Source organism: Clytia hemisphaerica, unplaced genomic scaffold (assembly GCF_902728285.1).
Source record: "Clytia hemisphaerica strain Z4C2 unplaced genomic scaffold, Clytia hemisphaerica genome assembly, whole genome shotgun sequence".
Lineage (NCBI taxonomy): Eukaryota > Metazoa > Cnidaria > Hydrozoa > Leptothecata > Clytiidae > Clytia > Clytia hemisphaerica.
In genome coordinates, this window is record NW_027103651.1 from 407,508 (window position 1) to 432,737 (window position 25,230).

General features: G+C 34.9%; 2 protein-coding genes across 2 annotated transcripts in view; both read right to left on the minus strand.

Moving 5' to 3' along the window:
- Positions 1–4,056: 4,056 nt before the first annotated feature.
- LOC136803132 (uncharacterized) overlaps positions 4,057–25,230 on the minus strand; it is a 50,907-nt gene continuing 29,733 nt past the window's right edge. The window contains exons 2-8 of the mRNA XM_067059882.1: positions 11,251–11,560; positions 10,858–10,975; positions 10,101–10,256; positions 8,283–8,606; positions 6,520–6,666; positions 5,248–5,545; positions 4,057–4,219 (exon numbers count right to left, since the gene is read on the minus strand). Coding sequence (XP_066915983.1) covers positions 4,057–4,219; positions 5,248–5,545; positions 6,520–6,666; positions 8,283–8,606; positions 10,101–10,256; positions 10,858–10,975; positions 11,251–11,560 — 1,516 coding nt within the window. The remainder of the gene's footprint in view (positions 4,220–5,247; positions 5,546–6,519; positions 6,667–8,282; positions 8,607–10,100; positions 10,257–10,857; positions 10,976–11,250; positions 11,561–25,230) is intronic.
- On the minus strand, positions 14,373–17,237 carry LOC136803152 (uncharacterized). The gene is made up of 2 exons (XM_067059900.1): positions 16,012–17,237; positions 14,373–15,409 (listed from the first exon to the last, which is right to left on the minus strand). The coding sequence occupies exons 1-2, from the start codon at positions 17,183–17,185 to the stop codon at positions 15,030–15,032; spliced, it is 1,554 nt and encodes a 517-aa protein (XP_066916001.1). The 5' UTR covers positions 17,186–17,237; the 3' UTR covers positions 14,373–15,029.

Below are 25,230 nucleotides of genomic sequence, written 5' to 3' on the forward strand. Positions count from 1 at the left end.
GGGCCAAAGTCAATTTTTTTTAAATGGCGCCCCCCCCCTCCAATTTTTCAAAGTGGTGTCCCCACCCATCCTTTTCTAAACTTTTACCAAATTCATTTGCCTAGGCATAATGAGGAAAGAAATATTTAGTGGAGAAAAGTAGAATTATCTTTGATGAATGGAAAAGGGAAAAACAGGCCCACCATGGTTGGGGCCGACTAGAAAATTTTTTTAAATCAACTGCCAAGATACCCTAAATCACTAAATAAAAATAGACAAATTTGACACTTGCTACAGTGAAATGAAACTTAAAGAAACAATGTGTTATGCGAGCGAAGCGAGCGAAAAAATAGATGTTTTATGATTTCAATATTGTTGTCAGCAGATTGGTCTTGGGACGCAGTTAGCTTTACATTTAATAATGCTATATTGTACACAAAAAAAACTTGTAAATTAGCTAGATATCAAAAAAGTTACCAATTAACTGTATTGCGAGCGAAGCGAGCGAAAAAAATTGCAAGTATTTTAAAATTATCTCAGTAAAATTGGTCCTGGGCGCAATTTAAGGCGCATAAAGTATGATTTTTAAGATTGGGGCGTTTAAAAAAATCTCTTTTGGCGCCCCTTGCTCTTCGGCGCCCCTTCAAAAAAGCTCCGCTGGGGGGGCCATGGCCCCCCCGGCCCCCCCTGCCACAACGCCACTGCTGCCCATGCGGGTCGTCACCAAAGGCGAAATGTTGCCGTACGTCAAATATCTTTCACCCGCCATTACTTGCCTTACTCGCCATTTTCCTCGCTACTTTAACCATAGCCGTAGAGAATTACAGATACATAATCTCGCTATTAACAGAGATAAATACGACGGTGTTGCTGGTACATCCTCTAAAAATCTTTGGTTATTACTTTCAAATGTATTGGAAAAATCTTTTACTCCATGGAAGCTTCCTTATTGTGAGCTTGTCGTGCGCGTCGTGTGAACGGTTTCATAAGAAAAGATCTGAATGCAGGTATTTGTTTGACATAAACCAACACATTAACACAAGAGTTCAGTACTACCAGACCGTCAAAATAAGTCCTTACATAATTAATTTTAAAATCGACCATTTGATCCACTAGGATGACCACTCGGACTGGGACCATACAGACTACATAACATAAGATTAAGCGCTTGCAAACACTAAGTGCTCTTTTGTTTCGTTCTTTGACAGAGACATTATCAAGCACATCTCGCTGTTTAAAGGTTTTCGAAATCCGTACAAGATAATACCTTAAGGAGATAATAGGTATAGATGTCTCGAAAATTAAATGGTAAAACGCTAGGGAGATAAGAGCATTCATATTCAAACTTTCAGCTGTTGATTTGAAAAGTATAGCGATGAACCAAAATAAAGAATATATCCCTATAATGTGTTTGAGTTTCAGGCGTGGCTTGAGGGGATAGACAATAGCTCGATAGCGGTCGTACGATAATGCGCATATAGTCCAACAAGACACGTGTACTGTAACGCAAATTCCATGTCCAAAAATTTCAACCATGTTTGGGAAAGTTGGTATTCCGACCATTGGAAAACTAAATCGGATGAACTGTATAAGACAGACGGTCAAATCAGTGATTGCTAACAAGATTGACCAGACGTTGTAGGTTGAAATGGTTTTGAGTGATGACTTTTGGTTGTCTTGGCGACGAGTAAAAAAGTATATGATGAGACAGTTACTAATACTTCCAAAGAAAGTCAAAATTAATGCAATTATTCGTGAAATCTTCACATGAAGTTCTTCTTTTGTATTATCTAAAGTTACCAGATTTGAAGTAATCAGAGATGTAGTTGGTAGGGTAGTATTGATTTCCATGATTGTGGCTTTAGCCTTAAAGTCTGTATTATATGTAGACTTATACTATTCAATTGATTATATGAGCTCCTTTTTTGAACAAGCCAATCTCTTCATTTGCCTTTTATTTAGTATAAATTTTGTTGAAGAAGTTGTTTTGTTGATAAATGTTGTTTGAACAGAAGGTTCATGTTGTTGATTTTTTAAATTTACTACCCTTTTATTGAAGTTATTGAACAGTAAATTATCAAAATTTTAGTAAAGGTTTTATCAGGTTTGATTATATCCGTGACCACACTTCACTCAAGAAAACAACGTCAAAATATTCATGGAATGTGAGGCCAAGGACAAATTATCATATGCAGGTGTTTTCGTTTTTGAGAAAATTACAACTATCAACAAATAATTACAAAATTTCTACTTTAAGAAAGTTAGAATAAACTAAAGTCACAGCATTACCATGTTAATAACATACTTAAATATTGTGACTATCTTCCGAAAGTCTAAAGTTTGCCCTCCAGTGACGTGTGGTGGAAATGTCTTGCAGAGCTTTGAAAAAGGGCAAAATGAATTTTTTTCACCTTTTTCTTAAAACCAGTAAAATTTTCATCTGATAATTGTCAATGGGAACTGAATGTGTCCTATCTCCAACAAATTCATTGGAAATTACTAGTTATTATTGTATATAGGACATATAATCGATCTCCACATCATTCTATGTATGCGTAAAACATAAGTTTCGAATAGACCTTTTCATAAAATACGTCACGAACATCACTTGCCTCGTATTCAAACAATTACTATGGTGATTATGTCCCTTGAGACATTAAATGATTTTTTTAAACGAGGCAAGTGATGTTCGTATAACGTAATTTATGAAAAGGTCTATTATTTTCGGGAAACAATATCTATTTTACAAACTCGCTAAAACTACATATAAAAAAAGTGCTGGGTCTTAAGTCAATCTGAAGATATCGGTCAAAAACTGATTTTGACGTTATTATAAAATACATCGAAAAAACACGTCAAAAAGACAATTTAAATGACGTCATTTTTGAAAAAAGGCGATAATTTCGTTTAACTTACTACAATCAAAGCAAAATTTTGACTGGAGATGTTGATTATTTATTTTGAAATATTTCATGAAAAAAAATTGAAAATTCATGATGACGTCAGCATTTTTTGACGTTTTTTAATTTTTCCCGACAACAAATGACGTCATTTAAATATTCTGAAATTTTTTTAACAAATATTTCACAATCGTTAATTTACAACTCCAGTCAAAATGTGGTGTTGATTGTATTAATAGAATTGAAGTTATGGCCGTTTTTTCAATAATGACGTCATTTGAATCTTACTCATTCGAAATCCTCTCGTTGATGCGATTATTTTGAGCTATATATGAGAGTTAAGGAATAATGGGAAGCGGTGCGCGTCACGCAAAATATATTTGGGACATGCCTTTAACTCACCCAAGAACAGAACCAAAGCTATAAGCTAACACTTAAAAACACGTCCATTAATTTTCATTACATATCAGAATGGCCATAACTTTCCAGCTACTAATATAATTTGATCTCCGTTCGGCAAAATAACCCCTGCAATAAAATAATCATAACCGAACTGACATTTTCGGTTTCTCGCCTCGCAATTTTTCCGCTTTTTATTAAAGCATATATGTAAAAGGTGCATTGGGCTCTTCTAGAAAATGTGGTGAGTGGAGGATATAGTGTCCGGGAGGTAGTGAAAATTCTACAGAATGTTGTCCGAGGGGTAAACTTGCTTATTTTGGGGGTAATTTTAGTTTACTATGTTTGATTGTCCATGGGGTCATCAAATGCTTGTCCAGGGGTTAGACCTGCGTTTCCGGGAGGTCAAAAGTCACAATGTTTGGCGGGTGAATTTCATAAGTTTTCCTCCACCGCCCCCAGGCGAAAATAAAAAAAATTAGTGTTTCCGGAAACCGGCCAGGTGAAAAATAAAATTTTTCTGACCCGGCCGCAGACTTTTGTTAGTAGTTGAGATGTTAGTCTTCAGGGCTTATTTCATACTGTTTGTACATAAAAGTTATCTTTAAAGTTCTATTTCAATGATCTTAAGTTATCAAAAATAGCAAAAAAAATCTTTTTCCGGCCGGCCGCATGAGTGCTTTTTTCCTTCATCCGCATTCCGGAAACACTTTATCTTTTTATTTTCGTCCCATATTCAAATTTTTTCTGGAAAAGCCCATTAATCCTATAAAGTAAGCTAAAAATAATGCTCCAAGTACTGATAAGTGATCGGTACAATTTGATCTCCGTTCGGCAAAATAACACCGGCAAAAAAAAAATCGCCAATCACTCCTTCTCTGCCGACAAGCTCCATATAGTATTTTTCTCCTTCAACCAATTGGATTTGACTCGATTTCTTACTATTTAAAAAGAAGAAAAGTTAAATTAAGTAGAAAAGGTTTGGGATAGAGGGTAATCCAAGCCCAAATTTGAGGAAAAAATAAGAGGGTAGTTCAAGCTTTCAAGCTACCAAGGGTTAACGATTAACAGTGCGGCTTCGTGCTCCTTATATACTACATACCTGGGGTTTTTTAGAGGTCTGCAATTCAGACTAAATAGCAATAGTTTTATTTAAAGGATTGCGGCCAATAGCAGCCAGATTCAGAGATCCACTTAGGGCTCTAAAGTACCTCTATAACATAAAGTTAAAGTTAAACTTAAAGTTTCTGAATCATGTTGTGACCTAATTAAATATCACCCCAAAAATCTATAATAAAAGAAACTGTAATCATGACGTCATAATTTGATCAAATTTGGTGACGTCATGAATAGTATAATCGTTATAATATTAAAAATACATGTCCAATATTTTCCAAATTTGAACCAAAGATGCATCTAACTGAAATTTAACTTTTTGAAAAGAAAAACAATTTTAAAGAATTTGATGACGTCAGCAAAAAATTGCATTTTTCGATTTTTTGCATTTTTTGCTGACGTCATCAACATTTTCAAAAAAAAATTTCTTTGAAAAGCTCGTCACTATTAAGATGCATCTTTGGTCCAAAATTGACAAAGATTCGACATGTACTTATAGAGTTAGAGCTATTTTACGATTTATGACGTCATGCATAATTCATTCGAGTCGTGATTGTGTGATGAGAGGTCAAAACGTGATCGTGATTTCAAAGATTTGTGAGTCGTGATGCGCGATTCGGACTTTTTCAAAGAGATGCGTGACTATCTAAGTTTTTTTGCTGTTTTACGAGATCGGAGTTACCGCTGGGTTGTAGAAACCAAGCCGAAAAAGTTAAATCGCTAAAATTGTGAAATCATGGAAAGATTTTAACGTGATTTCGGAAATCAGGACACAAAATTTTTCAGTATTTGCAAAATCAAAAGCTTCGTAGCCCTCGTAAGAAGACAAACAAATGTTTTCTTCAATACCAACCTGTAATCTGTATCTCCGAGCGCAGTTGGATTATGGACGATCCTGTATTTGTTATTGGCTGAATCATCCGTCGAAAGATAGAGGTATGAATCATCATCCGAAACTAGGATGAATTGATATAATCCAGTGGACGGGGGTACGAAATATGTTTGTAATATGATGATGTAGTGCTCCGCCAAATAACTGAATGATTTAAAATTATCATAACGCCCATATCGTGTTGGCGTTAGGGCGTCTCTATCGAACCCAGCAAGAGTACCATAGTAATTCTCGTATAATGTTGCTTTTACGGCACCGGCTATAAAAAGAAATTTTAAACAACGTTTTTTGTATTTTCGATAATTCAAATGTCTGTTTTACATTTAAAAATACAGTTGACTTCGTTTTTCAATAAGGGAAATTAAATAAATTTTAATCGAGTAAGGGAGTTTCTTTTTTTATGGTGACTTTCAATATTATCGAATAATGGGCGGGGCATATCGAAAAGTAGAACGTCGAACTAGAGAGCGTTAAGTGTATGCAAAAAATAACAAGACATTTTTAAGTTTAAAATGGTCATATTGGTGTAGTCTACAGACAGATCTAGGCTTTTAGGCCTTAGTGCGCATTCGATGTATCCGGAGAAGTTCAATATTCAAAACAAGTGCAGTGCGCATATCCCAAAGAGTAGGAGTTTTACGCTTGAAACGAAGGAGGATATGACGTTGCCTATATTGGTGAAGCTTCAATGTTGTATACCTTATCGGGGAAAAAATTTCGGGGGAAAGGGACGAAAATTTTGAGGGGGTGACGAAATTTTTCCCCGACGAAATTTATACCCGACATTTTATCACCCGACCAAAACGTTTACCCAATTTTTTTATCCCCGACCAGAACTTTTACTCGACCCCCCCCCTCCAACTAAAATTCAAACCCAAATTTTTACACCCTGAATTACAGAAGTTAGTGCTTTAAACGTCGAATTACAAGGTCTTTTTTCGAGCTAGTCAAGGGAACCAATTCATTTGGATAATTTAGTCGGGTGGAAGTGGCTAAATTGTAAATTTGGTCGGGGAAAAGTGACGAATTTGAAATTTTGGTCGAGGAAAAGTGACGAAAATGCCTCCAGGTGACGAAATGTTTCCCCGACGAAATTTTTCCCCGACCAATTAAAACCCCAATATTTTTTCCCCGATAAGGTATCTACTTAAAGTAGAATTCGCCGGAGTTAATTTTTCATTCACCAGCCTACCAAAAACAATGATAAACCTTTTAACAAAATGTGTTACTCACGTATGTTTGTGAAGTTGTATGACGAGATGGGTGTTTCAGGAAAAGGACCAAGACTCGGACCCATGAAATAATTAATCATATGCAGATGAAGCATCTTTCCAACGTACTCGTCTGAATACGTACCTTGCTTTACCTTGAACAACCCGACTAATGAATAAAAGATGAATTTGTGTAAATTTATAAACTGTTAACCATAAAATCCAGACTTCAGTTCACTTTAGTGTTAGACTGCTCTCGTGCGTCTAGTAGACTGGAACCTGGAATAAAAGTACCCTCTGTCCCAGGTGGGAAATTTTCGAAAAGCCCACTGCAAAAAAATCTACCAAAAATCGTCCTCAGTACCCTAAAACTTCAACCTCACTGTAAAATTGCCCTACGATTTTATTCCCATTCGAAATTAAGTGGTGAAGACCCGGGGGAGGGGTACTAGGGTTGGCAGGTGAGGGGCATGTGCGGATGGGACTTCCAAAAACCGAACATTCGAGAGACTGACTTTTGCTGAAAAGGTGACCCTTAGAGAGACTTTTTTGAAAAATGTTTTTCGGTTTTTAAAAAATTCTTAAATTCTTAAAAATCGTGAATTTTCCGAACCTTAGAGAGACTAATTTAAATTTTTCTGATTTTTGCGACCTTTAGAGAGACTTTGAAAGGTGAAAAAACGACCCTTACTGTCCGCGCATACCTAACACCAAGTAGGGTTGAAGATTACATGATAACCAAAATTCCCCACTGACATTCTTTACCTTTGTACAATGAGACTTTCTATCCCCATTATGGGATTTCGATAGAAATTTTCATGTCTCCATGGAGAGAAAAGGTTCCACTGACATTCTTTACCTTTGTACAATGAGACTTTCTATCCCCATTATGGGATTTCGATAGAAATTTTCATGTCTCCATTGAGAGAAAAGGTTCCATCGGGGCTGTGAGACAGGGGTGTTACACTGTAATCCCGGCAAGAAACTACGAATAGCCATTAATGATCGCATTTTTCACGCTAATTCTAATTTTTGACATACTCGGGTTAGTATTATGGCATGTCTTAAAATTACCATAATTTTTAGATCGCATTAGTCGACAGAAAACGACCAAACAAATGACTGAACATGAAGGGTACTACAGTATAATGTAGTTTCTAATCTGATGTGTTTAACTTAATTGTTTTTCGCTCATTTTCGCGATAAAAACCGCAAAAACTGACTATGACGTCATAATCGATGACGTCATGAAAACTAAAAATTGAATTTCTCAAGAATTGTTTATCCAATTGTCTTCAAACTTTCACCAAAGATGTATCTCACTAAAGTCGATCATTTGAAATTGAAAATTTTTTTCTCGAAATTTTGATGATGCCAGCAGAAATTAGTAAAAAACGAAAATCTTATTTTTTGCTGACGTAATCAGAATTTCGAAAAAAAATTTTCCTTGAGAAATTCAATTTTTAGTTTTTATGACGTCATCGATTATGACGTCATATCATAATCAGTTTTTGCGATTTTTCGCGAAAATCAGCGAAAAAAACAATTAGGTTGCACATCAGGTTAGAAACTTCATCATAGTACTCTTCATGTTCAGTCATTTGTTAGTTTGGTCGTTTTCTGTCAGCTAATGCGTTCTAAGAATTATGGTCATTTTAAAACATGCCATAACTAACCCGAGTATACACACGTCGAAAAGTTACTTGGTGTACTGAAACAGGACTTTTTATGGGACACCCTGTAGAAAACAAAGGAATTATTTAGTTTTATAGAAGAGCAACTTACATCCTGTCCTCTCAAAAAAACTTTCAGTAGAACTGGTGGTCGTCATCAAGTGAACTTTCTGGGCATAATGATAATAATTTCCTAATACTGAGCATCCCGAATAGAATAGATACTGACAATATTCATAATCACGTGCTCCCATCTTAACGAAATAAGAGTTTGATGTTCCAACCACTTTCAATTCTCCGGTTATCCGATGATATGAGAATAAATGACTTTTAGTTGTGCAATAACTTAAAAAGTTTCTAACGATGCCGTAGTTTTGTGTTTCTGGTGATTTAAAGCATATTGGGTTTGATGGTTCGCCGACGATTCTGGTATACTCTGTAAAGGTAAGGCGAGACCAATTTAATTTGATCGCCTATACTAGACGTCACCTGCATTTTCTTTACGCAATTAACGCCTATTCCATTTCGTGACTTTTTCGAATGTTTTTCGAAAAAAGCCCAGGTTTTCGGGCTCTAAACATTCCATTTCTTGACGTCACTTTTAACTTTTGAAGGGAGAAATCGAATTTGCGTCAAAACACTTGAAAGGCTTCTATTTTTCAAAAATCGTCAGAGTGGAACTCACTAAGAAACGAGATGAAAAATCCCGGTTTTTAGTGAGGTGAATCTCTCGTGCATAGAATTCATAATTCTAGATTATCTTTTCAACTTTTTTTAAGTGTACATTTTTTAAATGATGACTAATATTAGAAATTTGTGGCATGGGAAATTCGATATTAATTATTTTTTCGTTTGCAGCAAATGCTGGGTCAGTCGCGCCCGTAGAACAACAAATTAAATTGATCTCGCCGAAGGTTATTGAGGTAATAAATTCATGATATTTATAACGTAATGTTTCATACGGAAGCACCTGAAATAGCCCGGGTGTTTGACACTGATTTTCTTTCAAAAAACAACTAGTGACAAACACCCGGGCTATTTTGGGTGCTTCCATATAAAACATTACGTCATGAATATCATGAATAGTTTTAAAAGAAGAAGAAATTTTGAATAAGAAAATACAAATTTAACGTTTTAAAGGTTTTATATTTACATAAGTGTTCCCGTTTCATATCAAACACATATTTCATATCGGGACAATGTCTGCCTATTGTTATATTACGCTGATATAAACCAGAAATGTTTTTCTTTTCTTTTTTTCAAGGGGTACTATCCTTGCCGACCGTTCGAAAAATGGACCCTAAGTGGGACGCAAAATTTTGCCGCAATTTGCGAAAAAAGTGACCCTGAATGGGACTGAAATTCCAAAATTTTCTCAAATTTTCTACTTTTTTCACAGAATTTCCAAAAAAGGCACTCTACGAAAGACTGATTTTTCTATTTAGGTGTTTTTGCGACCCTTCCTGGGACTCGTTGAGGTTAAAAAAGGTACCCTGACCAGCGGCATATCCCCGTTACCCCCCCCCCCCGGAGTCAATCCAATCCAATGTGAAAAAGATTGTAAATTAAAATTGATGAGTAAACAAACGTTATAACTTTTATTTAAAAACAGGTTGGAAAAACAAAAATTTTAGCAACAAATGAAATGCAAAAGTCGAGTTTCGATGAAGTCTGCAAATGTTTATCAAGGCTTTTTTAAGTGGCCATTAGAAGCTCGAAGGAAGCGCATCCAGCTACGGGTGCACAAGGTCGTGGGTTCAATGTTTCCCGTTTCAAGATACGAAGAAAAGTTCGCTTTCATGAGCGCCTAAGGCCAGCAGGACACCTAAGTAAAATTTCAGAGACAATCAACGTCATCTAACGTTATATGAACGTTGTGAACGTTAAATAAACGTTGAAAAAAACGTTGTGTGACAGCTAGGATTCTTACCGACATGTTGTGGACATTTCAAACTGACGGGTATTCCTTCGATCACCATGGCTCGGTAGGCATCTTCGTCGAAAGGTGGAGCACCACTGTTTCCATCCACAGAAAGGGCGGATATTTTTGACTTTTTTCGCGCATCATCGCAACCAGTGTAAACACCTAGAAATCATTGAAAAAAAAAGGATACATCGTGAATTTTATGATTTTCCTGAGATCTATACAATTTAACGGTCTATGTAATTTCCTCTGTTAGGGGTAGATAGGATTAAAAACAAAAATGTTTTAGCTTGCGAAAGTTTTCTTAGTTTTTCTGAGACATTTCATGAAAAGTTCAGGCCGCAAATAAACATTTCTTGGAGTTTTTTTTCCTGCGCACCAAAATCGTTTCCCCTAACATGATTTCCGCAAAATCGTTTCCCTTAACATGATTTTCGCAAATATAATACAATCGTTGGCGAAAGTTTTTTCACTAAAATTTTTTAAGTAAACAGGACCACATATCGTAAACTTTGATAACAAAATGAGGAAAATGTTAGGAATCGAATAAAATTCACAACTTTGGCTTCATAAGTTCATTTTTCTGCCGACTGAGGTGTTTAACCATGCGGAAAACTCTTGGTTTCTATATAAGAACATCAGGCTTCGATGGCCAAAATATTAAGCACAAGTTAAGAACATTTTAAGGCTTCGTGAAATCATAAACAGTAACCATCGTCCGCAGCTTTAAAAATATAATTTCACAATAAAATATTATTCTTACCCTCTGGTTCACAGTTTGGTGGACTTAACGTAGGCGGGGTGCAAGTCTCTTTAACCCCGGATAGACAGGAATCTTGGCAATACTCTTCAGAACATGTATCTTCAACATTTAGTAAAATCTAGAAAACGAGACACACAGTTTGTGGTAGAGTGAATTTTTTGTGTAATTATATGCCATAAAGTAGACTAGCATGCTTATACGACTAATTCAGACTAATTCAGACATAATAAAAAGATAAGCAACACATTATGGAGAGGACAAATTGTGTACAATTTATACAAACTGATATTATCCCGTAACAATTATCGTATAATCATATAACAGCCATATTACTGTATTACACTATTAATCTAAATTTTACGTAGGGCAGACGAGGTATTTAGTTTAGTTTACCTTCCGTTGTGCGTTTATTCTACCAGGACTCCATCCTTCAAAAATGAGTCTTGCAAGCACTTCATTGACCAAAATCTCTTTGAAAAACATACAACGTTTCTTTTTTTCGTGATGTGCAAACATTGCACAATTTGCGTGATTCGAACAGCCGGTAAAACAATCTCGCAATGTAGCAATATTGGCTTGGTTGGATGAAATCTTGCTTGCGATCAAAATACTATGTCTTCGCAGCTTGGACGACATCTTGGTGGAGCATGATTTGTCGTTCTTAAATTTGAGGACTTGCGCGCCCACATCGTGGAAAACAACACTGTCATTCGAGAAAGGAAACAAAATTTTGATTAGGAAAATCGCTAGAAACTAGAATTGAATATTTAAACGTTTTGTTTTTAAATAAGGGTAATATCGTTTTTTTAAATAAGGGTAATATCGTTTGCTTACTCGTCAATTTTAATTTACAAGCAATTTCACATTGGATTGACAAGAATGTGGAGCAAGATTGGTCAGAAAAAGGAAAAGAAAAACATTGTTTTGCTTATATCAGCATGATATAACAATAGCAAGACACTGTCCCAAATATGAAATATGTGCCTGATATGAAACGGGGACACTTATGTAAAAACAAAGCCTTTAAGTCTCTCGACATAATTAATTTTCTAAAAATTTTATCTTGCCTCACCAAAGCCTTGCTAATGACATCTTTTATCCAAATAACCTGATAATTTTCACGGGAATTAAATTTAGCAGATTTTACGGATTTCGGTGTCATCTGCGAAATTAAGTTCCAATGGAAATTTGGTAAGGTCTTATCAGCGAAATCTTTTTGAACAAATAACTGAAAAAACGTCAAATAACTACTTTTAAAAAGTTAACTGGCATCAAAGTAGCCCGGGGTCCACTTAAAGCTTTTTTTATAGACTGGATGGCGCAATTAAGTGGCCCGATAGTATATGGTAGTATGCTTTTACTTAGGCGAGATTTAAATTGTTTTAAAATGTAAAAACAGTATGAAGCAATGGGATTGCAAATCTGTTATTAATGTTTGTTTCTCATTTTTGATAATATCTTTCAAATCTAAGTAGTTTTATTGTTATTTGGATTTTTAACATTTTCTCTCAAAATGGCGACCTCGCCAAACGCTCCTAGTCTACTTTACTGGACTCAGCGTTATAAAAAATTATCAAAAAAAAAGTTCAGTCAAAAGTAGACAAAAGTAGTCTAGCATCAAAGAAGCGTTAATAATACGTATTTCAACAATGTATAGTTTAGCAGTAAAAGAAACAAATTTCGTGAAAATATTGTCTCCCAATAATGCCATCCGCCAAATTAAGTGCTGAAAAAATCTTAAAATTTCTCGGATGAGCTCAACTGCGCGAAATTTTATCCCCACGAAAATTTATCCCATAAAAGTAGATTGTTTACCTCAAAATGTAAAATAATTTCCACATTTTCTAAGACATGCTGATAGATACAACAAAGATTACCAACTTTTGCAAAAATAGCAAAGAATATTTTCAAGTTAAAATAAGAGATTCATTAAACTCCCTTTGGTAGAAAGACCTATGATTATACAATTAATGATAAAATCTTTTTAAAATTTAACATTTTCAGTATTCAAATCTGTTCAAAATAATATATTGAATTGTGAGTGAATATGGCTTACAGTTTCAATTATTTATGAAATGGTAAAACTAAAATGTAAAAAAATCTTTAGTGTATCATCTGTATTAAGCAACCAAGGCCAACGTAACCACAAAACTGAAAAACATCAAAATTAAGTAATAGTTATCGCACACTATCGAGCAACAACATGGGATATATTTTTTTAGAGCTAAGAGTTTTCGTCATATTTTATTCAAATACAATTCTTTGCCACGGAAAAAGTCGTTCGGACATGACATTGCAAATAGCAAAAAGTCAAGTGACATATTTTATTTAAACCACAGAAAGTCATGTGACATCTTTTTCAACCAATAAGATTTAATAATTTCGAGGGTAAAACAAACACTATGGTTTAACTCACTAAAAGATTATGAAAAGTCGTAACAGTGTGATAACTGGTTTATCGTCAACTTGAAAAATAGCTACAAACTTTTCTCTCTCCTCTATTTTGATGAATAAAATCAACATCATAGCATAAAATTGCACAAGATATGATCCCTCGCTTACCAGGAGACTGTTCATCTAATGTTTTCAGATCATCCAAAAAGAACGACAAATAACTATTAAAAAGTGACAAAAAGAACGAGAAATTTTTGAAGAACGGCAGAAATTTTTAAGTGACTGTACCACCCCTAGAGATTCATTCCTCTTTGATTATCACGGGAATTAAATGCATGTGGTTGAAAATAACGGCAAATTACGCATACGTATAAGTCTCTATTTGGGTGAACTGGAAACATTACATGAACTAACTCCCAGACTCCTTTGTTGAACGCGGTCAAAAGTAGTTATTACTAAAATCCCCTAAAATACTCCTAAAATATTCGTAACACTTTACCACATTTATCAAATTGATTTAATTTGTTTTTTTCTGTATGGTACGGGGGGGGGGACCTCCTAAAACAGACCTAATAAAATTTGGTCGAAAAGGTGACCCATCAGGTTTTTGTGGATAATTTCTCTTCTTAAGACACAGTGAAAAAAGGGAAAGTTGTAATTCAAAAATCTTTTTTTGAATTTGAATTTGAATTCGGCGCTTCTCCAAAAACTCCCATGTTTAAATAATAAGGAATGGAATGGTGGAATACACGTTTTATCTTTTAAGAGCATCCAACATTTTTGAAGCCTTCGGATGTTCTTAACTTTTTGAGCTTTAAGCCTAAAAATTTCTTAACATGTTCTTATTTTCAGCATTTTTTGAATATTTTTGAATTATTTCCTGAGAAAACAGGTGTTTTAGAGCCCACGGAGCCTTAAAATGTTCTTAACTTATCCTTAAGATTTTGGCCACTGGAGCGTTATATTCTTATATAGTTTGTTCTTATAAAAAGAAATGTGTACCTTTAAAGAAGAAGTTGACATGACTTTAGGCAGCCGAGAGAACATAGCTGAGGAACCCATAATTTTTCCGCGAAACTAAATCTTATTTGCCAAGAAACTATAAGAGAATTGTTACTAAATAAAGCAGATGAATACTTTCTTGAACGTTTTGTAGAATTATAAATATGCATAATATACCTAAGCCCCTGATCCTACAAATAATAAAATTCCAAACTTGTACTTGGTTTCTTTGTTCAAAGCGTTCAATTTTGCGCATTCAGATACAATTCATCGACTTCACTAACATTTCATATTTAATTGTTCAAATAAAAAAACTCAAAAGACTTGACGAGTCAGCAAATATTCTAATTTAAAAACCAATTGAAAATTATATATATTTTAAAATTTCTAAATTTGGGCAAAATAAAACCCTTTCTTACCCCGGAAAATTAAGGAAAAAATGGCAAATTTCACATGATCTTTTAGATGAATTTACGGTAGAAAGCTTTAAAGGGATTACCAGATGATTTTTTATATTTGGCTTGGATATACCTTTTATGGTCCAGAGAGACACCTCTAAATCTTTTGACCCAATATTTTTCCGAATCTGAGATATTTGACTTTGAAATCTAATCTAATCTTTGAAAAATAATTTGGTCAAAAACTTTGGAGGTGTTTCTATTAGGACATAAAAGTTATCCCTAAGCCAAATATCAAAAATCATCTGATAATCCCTTTAAATATAATCTTTTGACCGTGAATTTACCCCAATAATCACAGTGCTTTACCCATGTGTACTACAACTGAGTGAAGGTAAAGTTTTTCCTCAGGGCAGCTTTTCGCCACGTGTCTTTGACAGTTTGATTTCCAAAATGTTTGACAGCTTTAAATGATGGCAATTCAAAATAAACAACAATATCCCAAATACTGAATATCGTGTTCCCAATCATCAATGCGAAAGTTAAACATAAAACAAATCCAAGGAAAAGTTTCATGTAATTCGATTTCTTTTCGAACGTATGAAAGTAAACAATGATAGGATAGATAATACAAAGCAGAGCGAGCGGTAGTGCGCCGACGATAGAGATGACAGGTGAGAAGTAAGGGATCATGATATCAACCAATACAAATGCTAAAGCGATTGATGAGCGAAGTGCAAACCTTTTCCATGTAAACTCTATAAAAACAATGAAAGAATTTTGATTAAAATTCCTTATGGTAAGGGAATGGTCAGAAAGTATCTACTAGGGGAGGGGTGGATTCGAGGGGTGTCAAAAACTTTTCCCAGCTTAGGGGCTGTCTCAAAAAAATTTCATGTCTTTAGGGAGGGGTTTTATATTCGGAGGGAGGTGCCAAAAATAAATTGCCTCAAATTTTTTGATGGTATCAAATGGGAATTTTTTTTGGAATTTTTTGAAAATATGCTCCACGCCACCTAGTAGATACTTTCTGACCATTCCCTAAAAGAGATAGAGAGGACACTTTTATAATTTAAGTGGACAAATTTTCAATGGATAAATATTAATTCTTCCGATGTTTGCGAACTGAATCTTGTCCTGATGGAAGGTTTTCAACTCCGATTTTCAGTCTCTTAAGTCCAACTGAGATGGATGAGATTTGATTCTTTGATGGGTCAATTTTGGCAATTTTCGCTGGTTCAATTGGCTTGGCCTTGTTGATATTAAGATTTGAAATTCGTATACTACATTGGAAGATTGGAAGTCATTTTGGAAATGAAAATGGTGGAAGAAATCTTCTCTCAAAACAAAAAAACTTTACCTGGCGGTATGTTGAATTTATTCTCCAAATTAAGAAAAATTGGATTGGCACAAAGCACTGTCACCATTGTAAAATGGATAGCCAATGAAATCGAAGCAAGGGTAATGACAGAAAGCCAGACCGGACTCATTTTCAAAGCTAAGATAGCATCTTGTAAAGTATCTATTATGCTTGCTTCAACCGTTTGTCCGAAAATGATGAATGGTACAATTGCCAGTAGGGCGTATAAAAGAACGACACATAGATGACTGAACAAGATGGGCGTTTGAAACTTCTCCGGTTTCTTTAATAGGACAACAATATTAGGTAACAAGAGGGCAGGACCGGCAGCTGCGAACAAAATCTCACCAAAAATCTTAAAAATATGTTCCTCTTTGACTAATGTTATTGTCTTATAGCTTGATGTTCGTGCACCATAGTAATATTTTGCCACTACCGATACGATAAAGATACACAGTGAAGCCAGAAACGACGTAAATACAGCAACGAAAGCCGGCATTGTTAAATCAGAATACGTTCCAACCATCATGAATGGAAGCATAACAAAAAATCCGATCAAAAGCCAAATTCTGATTCTATCATCCCCTTCAAGCCATAATGGAATCACTCTGTTCATAGAAGTTGCCCCAAGTAAACCATAAGCTAACACTTCAGCTCCCAGTGCGACATACATAGTCGCTTCAACGACTTTTGAGAATCGTTTCCCGACTGAATATTCGGCAATTGTCGGGTACGGTCGGCGCACGAGAAGTGATCGTGAGATGCGATCTTTACCAAACAACATAATGTGAACACATGATTCCTTCAACATCACCGCGCAAAAAGCCAGAATAAGGAAACAACCCACGGTGAAAAGCAACCAAAGCAATGGACCTAATTGCTGTAGCGTGTACGGTAAAATAATCACTGCTGACCCATACGACATTGAAACCATAATTAAAAAAGCGGTGCTAATTGCAAGGCTTCCATCTTCTCCAGTGTTTCTTCTTAACAAGAGATTGATTGCTTGAAAAATATTCTCGGCACCTCGTTTCTTGGCCTTATCAGTGGCGCCCGATACGGAGCCAGTTGTTGAGAATTCACTATCTGATGGGAAGCTTTCATCGATAGCAGACGGGGGTAGTAAAGCTTCTTGCTCCATTTTGCTTGTTGCGTTTGTAGCTCTTTGTTTCATTGTGGAAGATTGTCATTTGACGGAAATTAAAACATTTTGATCTACCTGAAACTGTAACAATTCTAAAATTAATACCCGGTTTATACTCTGCTTGAAGCAAGGGCTACAGTGCACCATACAGAACATATCAAGGATATATAAATAGAACATGGGAATACCTCAGATATCCAGGGTTATTTCTCCTGGTATCCGATAGATATTCCAAGCGAATTGTTTCTATATTTTTATTAAATGATTTTTACTAAATCAATTTTCAACGCTAAATATAGATTGGCCTGCCGACAAACGTATTGAGATATTGAGAATGCCCTATTTCACCAGCAAATAATTGTAGGGGAGGGAAAAAAACTCCCTACCAAATTTTACTTAAAAACAATGCAAGTTCTCGCCAGAACCTCAGAATCTAATCCACAAAATAACATATTGAAAAGACATTATCTTTTCATTAAAAAACAAAGATCATTCTTCTAGAATATTTTTTTTCAAATATCGATCGTCAAGAGAGAAAAAGTGAGTGTTGGAAATACAAACAACGTCTCTATGCTGCTCCTTATCTTCAATTAAAGAATTAACATGAAGAAAAAGGTAAACATTGCAAGCATGGTATATGAAAAATAATCGCCTTTGGTAACGAAAATAATTCTAGCAAAAGTCAACATTTTTCCAGTACACGTTATTTTTATTAGAGCACCAAAAATTTGGCTGAGCAAAATAAAAAGCACTTAAAATTGGTAGACTTTGGATAATATTTGACTCTCGATTTTAGAAAATCCATCCCTAAGTTCGGTTAAAACTGCTTGAAAAGAGGAAAAAATTGTAGTTTTTTGTCATTATTTTCCAAACTGAGGTTGGGCATGTTCTTACGATGTTCTGGATTTTTCGACGAATTTCAGCCTCAATGTTCTTATAAACTGGGTTCTAATAAAAAAACGTGTGTTAGAAAAAATTGTTTTTAAGACACGCCAAAATTAACTTTATCTTCGCACAGAAAGCGATATCGTAAACATTGAAGGGATTTCTTCTCGAAATATTACGCTCTATCCAGAGACCCAGACAAAGATAGTAAGCAAAGTTGATATAGGTTGATATACACGCTTTTTTTAAATAAGGAACCTTAACTTGGCGCAAAGCCTGGAGCCTAATATTTCCACAAGCATCCAGCAATATTTTTTTGAATATCTGCTGTTCACGTATATTCAACCTAGAAATTTTGATCTGTTGGTCTCAATGCTGGAAAAATCCTACTCCTAGAAATTCACATCTGTTGTTCTTCGATTCCTGAGACCCTAGTTTTGTACCCTGTCTATAGAAAATTTGATCTGCTGTTCTTGGGTTTATACCCCTGTCTCACTGTCTCAAAAAATTTGATCTGCTGTTCTTGGGATGAGCTGGATTTTTTACAAGATACTTCACTAATTGGTCATTTGAAGTGATAGAGATGACGCGTTCTTTAGAAAAAGTAATAAGATTCTTTTATTACATCTTAACGACCAACCAAGTCAAATAAGAGCTTGTAAAAATCCAGCATATCCCCTGTTCTTGGGTTTATACCACTGTCTCAAAAAATTTCTCGGGTAAGTTATGGCATGTCTCAAAAACTGAAAATTACCATAATTTTTAGATCGCATTAGTCGACAGAAAATGACCAAACAATTGACTGAACATGAAGGGTACTATGATGTATTTTCTAACCTGATGTGTAACCTAATTGTTTTTTCGCTGATTTTCGCGAAAAACCGCAAAAACTGATTATTACGCAATAATCGATGACGTCATCAAAACTAAAAATTGAATTTCTCAAGAATGGTTTATCCAATTATCTTCAAACTTTCACCAAAGATGTATCTTACTAAAGTCGATCATTTGAAAAAAAACATTTTTCGAAATTTTGATGACGTCAGCAGAAATTAGTGAAAAACGAAAAATTCTATTTTCTGCTGACGTCATCAAAATTTCGAATTTTTTTTTCTTCAAATGATTGACTTTAGTAAGATACATCTTTGGTTAAAGTTTGAAGACAATTGGATAAACCATTCTTGAGAAATTCAATTTTTAGTTTTGATGACGTCATCGATTATTGCGTAATAATCAGTTTTTGCGGTTTTTCGCGAAAATCAGCGAAAAAACAATTAGGTTACACATCAGGTTAGAAACTACATCATAGTACCCTTTATGTTCAGTCATTTGTTTGGTCATTTTCTGTCGACTAATGCGATCTAAAAATTATGGTAATTTTAAGACATGCCATAACTTACCCGAGTTGATCTGCTGTTCTCTGGGTTTATACCCCTGTCTCACTGTCTTAAAAAATTGATCTGCTGTTCATCGGTTTATACCCCTTTCTCATTGTCCCATAGAAAATTTGATCTGCTGTTCTTGGGTTTATACCCCTATCTCACTGACTCAAAAAATTGATCTTCTGTTTTTGGGTTTATACCCCTTTCTCACTGTCTCAAAAAATTTAATCTGCTGTTCATGGGTTTATACCCCTTTCTCACTGTCTCAAAAAAAATAATCTGCTGTTCACGGGTTTATACCCCTTTCTCAATGTATAGAAAATATGATCTGCTGTTCTTCAAAAATATCCCGACAGTTTGTACCTTGTCTCATGAAAATAACAAAACGAAACAGTAGATGGATAAAATATTAATTATAAAGTTATTGCCTACAATGCTGGACAAAAGGTTGTAGACAAATGAAATTTCAGTGAAAAATGATGAGAGATAAAGCAAAATGACTCTTCAATTTGTCTGAAAGGGGATGGAAGTTAAGAAAAACACTTTTGAAGTCGTTGCATTGCTTTTGAATTGCTTTTGAGGGAACCACAAGCAAAAAATCAGCGTTTTGATACTGGTGTAAGCCAGTTTAAAAGGTTTGTTGACTTCTGCAATATTTGTAAAATACTTCAATATCGATCAAAAACAAGTTCCCATGAGGTTCTGGGTACTTTCCAAACCCATTCAAAGCTGTTCAAAGTCTTCGAAAGTCACCCACTGCAGTCTAGCCACAAGGGCAAACCACAAGGGCTTGATTAACTGGCTTATACCAGTATCAAAATGCTGATTTTTTGTTTAGTGGTTCCCTCAAAAGCAATTCAAAAGCAATGCAACGACTTCGAAAGTGTTTTTCTTAATTTCCCTCCTTTTTCAGACACATTGAAGAGTCATTTTGCTCTATTTCTCATCATTTTTCACTGAAATTTCATTTGTCTACAACCTTTTGTCCATGATTGTCAGAATTTTTAAGAAAAAATTGAACAGGGGTCTTCTCTGAAGTGGCAATTTTCCATCAAAGTATCTCAAAAAGAACAACCAGAAGAAAATTCTAATGATTTCCACCATCACAGCAGGAATTATACCAAAAAAATAAAAAAATCAGCCATTTTCAGAAGTATTGACACCCCCCTCAAATAGACTCAAATGTGGAGCAGTAGAAAATGCTGAATCAGTAAAAATAAATTTTGAGACTCAGGAATGATCCTCAACTACAATAAAGACAATTTCAATGTGAAACTACTATTGATATTGCCAAAAATTTGAGCTGGAAAATGCACTAAGTCTCAGAATTCTCAGACAATCATGGACAAAAGGTTTGTAGACTTCTGCAATATTTGTAAAATACTTTAATATCGATCAAAAACAAGTTCCCGAGGTTCTGGGTGCTTTCCAAACCCATTCAAAGCTGTTCAAAAGCAATGCAGCGACTTCGAAAGTGTTTTTCTTAACTTCCCTCCTTTTTCAGACACATTGAAGAGTCATTTTGCTCTATTTCTCATTATTTTCCTGAAATTTCATTTGTCTACAACCTTTTGTCCATGATTGTGGCTAGCAGACTGCAGTGGGTGATTTTGAAAGAATTTGAACAGCTTTGGATGGGTTGGGAACGGAAATGGACCTCCTCAACAGGGGGTGCACGATTTTTTTTCTGGAAAAGCCCAATGTTATTTCGTCAATATTATGTCATTTTTTTGTTTAGCCTTTTATAAATGTGTGCAAAGTCAAGTTTAACTCTCTGTTCCTTAACTTGTTTTTTTTATTTCAAACCTTAGCGGTTTCATTTTTCAGATCATTTCCAGCCTCAAGCTCCTTATTTGTAACGTGTTCCTTATATAAAAAACGTGCAAGAAAGTTTCCCAAGCCATTAAACCGTAGGGAAGAAAAACGAATCCCTACGCTCCAAAAGTGTATTTTCTTGTCTTTTACATTCATCCTTCTGCAATAAAAGCTGATAATTCTTTCCGAAACACAAAACAGAGCCACGCACATGAACAATCAAAATTAGAATCACATTTATATCGTTTCTTTCAACTAAGATATAAACGTCTCTGTTGAAACAATTTTTCTCTAATACAAAAATAGTAAGTGCTGTTGCACATAGATACCATCGGAATGAGATGGAGAGAGAAATAAAAGAGTTTGAATTACCGCAATTATTAAATGTAAGCTCATTATTAAGTTATTATATAGATTAATAAGACATCTTTTACACGCTTCAAAGACTTTTAATGGCGCTGAGTTTGCGTTAAGGGCTCTGACCATAGTCAGAACATGGAGGTATAAAGAAAAACAGGAGTTGAATGTGTCGGTAATTGGTCGTTAAAGTCTTTTGATTTCTTTTATAAAATGTATCAAAAGAAATTCTAAGCTCGCCCGATGAAATAAGACTTTTTAGTAGAACTCAAGTTTGCTCTCTCTAATTATCAGTATTGAAGATACTTTTGATATACGAAAATTGAATAAAACTTCGTCCACGAAACAAGTTCATGTTCCATTTCGTTATCCGTTCAACTTTGTTTTGAAAAGGTATTTTCTCAAGCCAGAAAATGAAAAGTTCTTTATAAGCAAGTAGATAGAATATGATAGTTCTGGCACAGCATGCTCAAAGTGAGTGACTCAAGGTGTGAAAAACAACTCATGGTGTGAAAAACGACTCAATGTGTGAAAAACAACTCAATGTGTGAAAAACGACTCAATGCGTGAAAAATGACACAATGTGTGAAAATAATGCTGAAAATGTGCTCCCAGAAATCTAAGTTAAGCTATGGGTAAATATTCTGTCTTTTTCATTAGCGAGAAAAATGAGCTTCGTTCGAGTTTGCTCTAATACCTGGAATACTTGGTTCACTACTAGAGGATTTCTTTACTCCCTTGGATTGATATTTTTTACGCTATCTCTCTGTTAAACAATGGCAACACCAAATCAAAAAGAAGTGTATCCTGTTCAGATGCTCCAAAGAAGAAACGGTGTTTCAAAGAGCAGAATTTCAAGGTGGAAGAATGACCGAACCTTAAATTTCAATGTTGAAAACTATTTTGATCAAGAAGAGGAATTCTTTATCATAACTCAAAAACTTAGGGGCAACAACAACTCAATCATTTCTCTCCTGACAAAGCTGATTTCTCATCGCTAATGTCACTGGTTATTTTTGGAATGGAAACGAAAGAAGTTTCAAGAATGAAATGCAAAACGTGTTTTTTAAGTCATGCGAGAAAAAGTCTTGGAAGTGCGGCGAGAAATGTGCGAAGGATGTTTGGAGGACTACCCAAGTCAACTTCATCACTACGTCTCACAACGGAGACTAAGCATTTGTAGAAGAGCATTTTCGAATCTCCTAAAGTGGTCGATGAAGAGGAAGCCAACGAAATTTGCAACAAGACGCTACAGATGAATGGTGAAATCAAATATTCCAAACAAGAACCTTCCGATTGAAAACATTAATTTTAATTTTAAATTGTTAAATTATTTTATTACTCATAATATACCGTTACATAAAATTAGAAAAGAAATAAATAAAGCTAAGGAAATAATCAAATTGTTGTCTTTACATATGTATTGATCTCTTATAGAAAAATGACTGTCATCAATATAATAAATCAGCGTGTTAAGATAACCCACGTGTTCGATTTTCTTTTGTTGGGTACACTTCTTTACACCTTTTGCTTTCTTTGATTGAATTGGGACCAGTCTCTTTTTATCTTTGTAGTGAGCGTGATGGTACATTGAGTACATCTTCGCTTTTAACTTGATAATACTCTCATTCAGCAATGCCTTAAAAGTAACTCACTTTTTTTAGTCTCACTTACATTAAGGCAGTTGAGCTTGACAAAAGCCTCAAATAACTTCAATAAAATACCTTGAAGACTTTCAAAAAGCAAACGATCCCAAATTCATTCTTTACAATTAAAAATAAGACATCATTGTTTTCTTTAATCACAATTACTGATGCCTTGGTCATTTTGTTATTACAATACTCCATTTCATTTATATTTATACATTTCTTCTAGCTTTTTGTTAGTGCTAACATCTTTGTCCTGTTACTTTTATTCTTAAACAACGTAGCTGAAACTTAAAGCATTATATATTATCATGATGTTTCAGTTAACCCTACCTTACGCTAAATGCTTGACCTCGGGTGAAATGATTGACCCAAAGAATAAAAGAAATAAAATACAAGTGTCCATTACAGAGATCGATTCGTTTCATTCTTTCATTTCATCATTTGAAAATTGAATTATTTGTCGATGAATCAAAAACCGACGTTTTTCAATGGCAAAATCCAATGCTTCCTCAAAGTCCATATCTTCTTCGTCTCTAACTCTTTGTAAAGTTTCTGATGGGATGTAGTTCTTTTGTTTCATTCCCAAAAGGATCTTGTTTAAATTTTGATCAGTTCTTCGCATTCCTTGCCCAGATATTCGTGTCTTTCACACTGTCATCAGAATCTTCATCATTGGACATTGACTCACTGTCTGGATAATCCTCAACTTCTTCCTCTTCAGATTCTTCAGGGTGGGCTTTTGAAACATAGCGATTGAGTTGCTTTTTGTGGAAAAGGTCTTTTTTCGCATCGCACATTCATGCGGCGCCCTTGTTGCAAACATTATGAAGAAATGGAATCTTTCTTGCCAATTATAGGGCAAGCCCGATATAGGGTTTCTCTTTAGGATCTTTTTCTTCAATTGAATACGCTCATGTCTTTTTTTTTCTTTTCTTTACAATCGATTTTGGGACTAAGCTAGCTTGATCTTATTCTACATTTCCTAGTCTATTTTATTAATCATTTAGGGACTATCACCTAATTTTTGTTTGGGATTACCTAATCCCTATTAAAGATTACCTAATCCCTCTTTGGGATTACCTAATCTAAGGCAGTCCTTTTTGAGATCACCTAATCCATGTTTAAGATTACCTATTTTGTTAAAAAGGAACGCCGAAGGCATTCCCCGCCCAGCGATTTCAGTTAATGATCTGAATTGGAAGAAAAAATCCTAGGGATTATATAATCTCAATTGAGGATTAGTTGGTCCCAAAGAGGGATTAGGTAATCTAATAAAGGGATTCGGTAATCTCTAAAAGATTTACTTGAATCAGGTAATTGCAAAGAGGGATTAGGTGATCCTATAATAGGGGTTTGGTGATCTGAGGTAAGGATTAGCTTAAATTAGGTAAACCCAAACAGAGATTAGGTAATCCCAAAGAGAGATTAAGTGAGGGATTAGGTAATCTTAAACAGGGATTAGGAGATCTCCAAAACATATTAACATGGATTCAGTATAATCCCAATTAAAGATTAGGTAATCTTAAACATGGATTAGGTGATCTCAAAAAGGACTGCCTTAGATTAGGTAATCCCAAAAGAGGGATTAGGTAATCTTTAATAGGGATTAGGTAATCCCAAACAAAAATTAGGTGATAGTCCCTAAATGATTAATAAAATAGACTAGGAAATGTAGAATAAGATCAAGCTAGCTTAGTCCCAAAATCGATTGTAAAGAAAAGAAAAAAAAAGACATGAGCGTATTCAATTGAAGAAGAAGATTCCAAGATCCTAAAGAGAAACCCTATATCGGATTCCTCTTGCATTGGGCCTATAAATTGGCAAGAAAAGATTCCATTTCTTCATAATGTTTGAAACCAAGGGCGACGATGTATGAATGTGACGATTGCGAAAAGACCTTTTCCACAAAAAGCAACTACAATCGCTATGTTGCAAAAGCCCACCCTGAAGAATCTGAAGAGGAAGAAGTTGAGGATACCCGACAGTG

Coding starts and splice junctions, on each gene's coding strand:
- LOC136803152 (XM_067059900.1), bottom strand. CDS start 17,185: ATGAAACAAAGAGCTACAAACGCAACAAGCAAAATGGAGCAAGAAGCT. Junction 15,410..16,011: donor TAAATTCAACATACCGCCAG/GTAAAGTTTTTT, acceptor TTGTTTTTATAG/AGTTTACATGGAAAAGGTTT.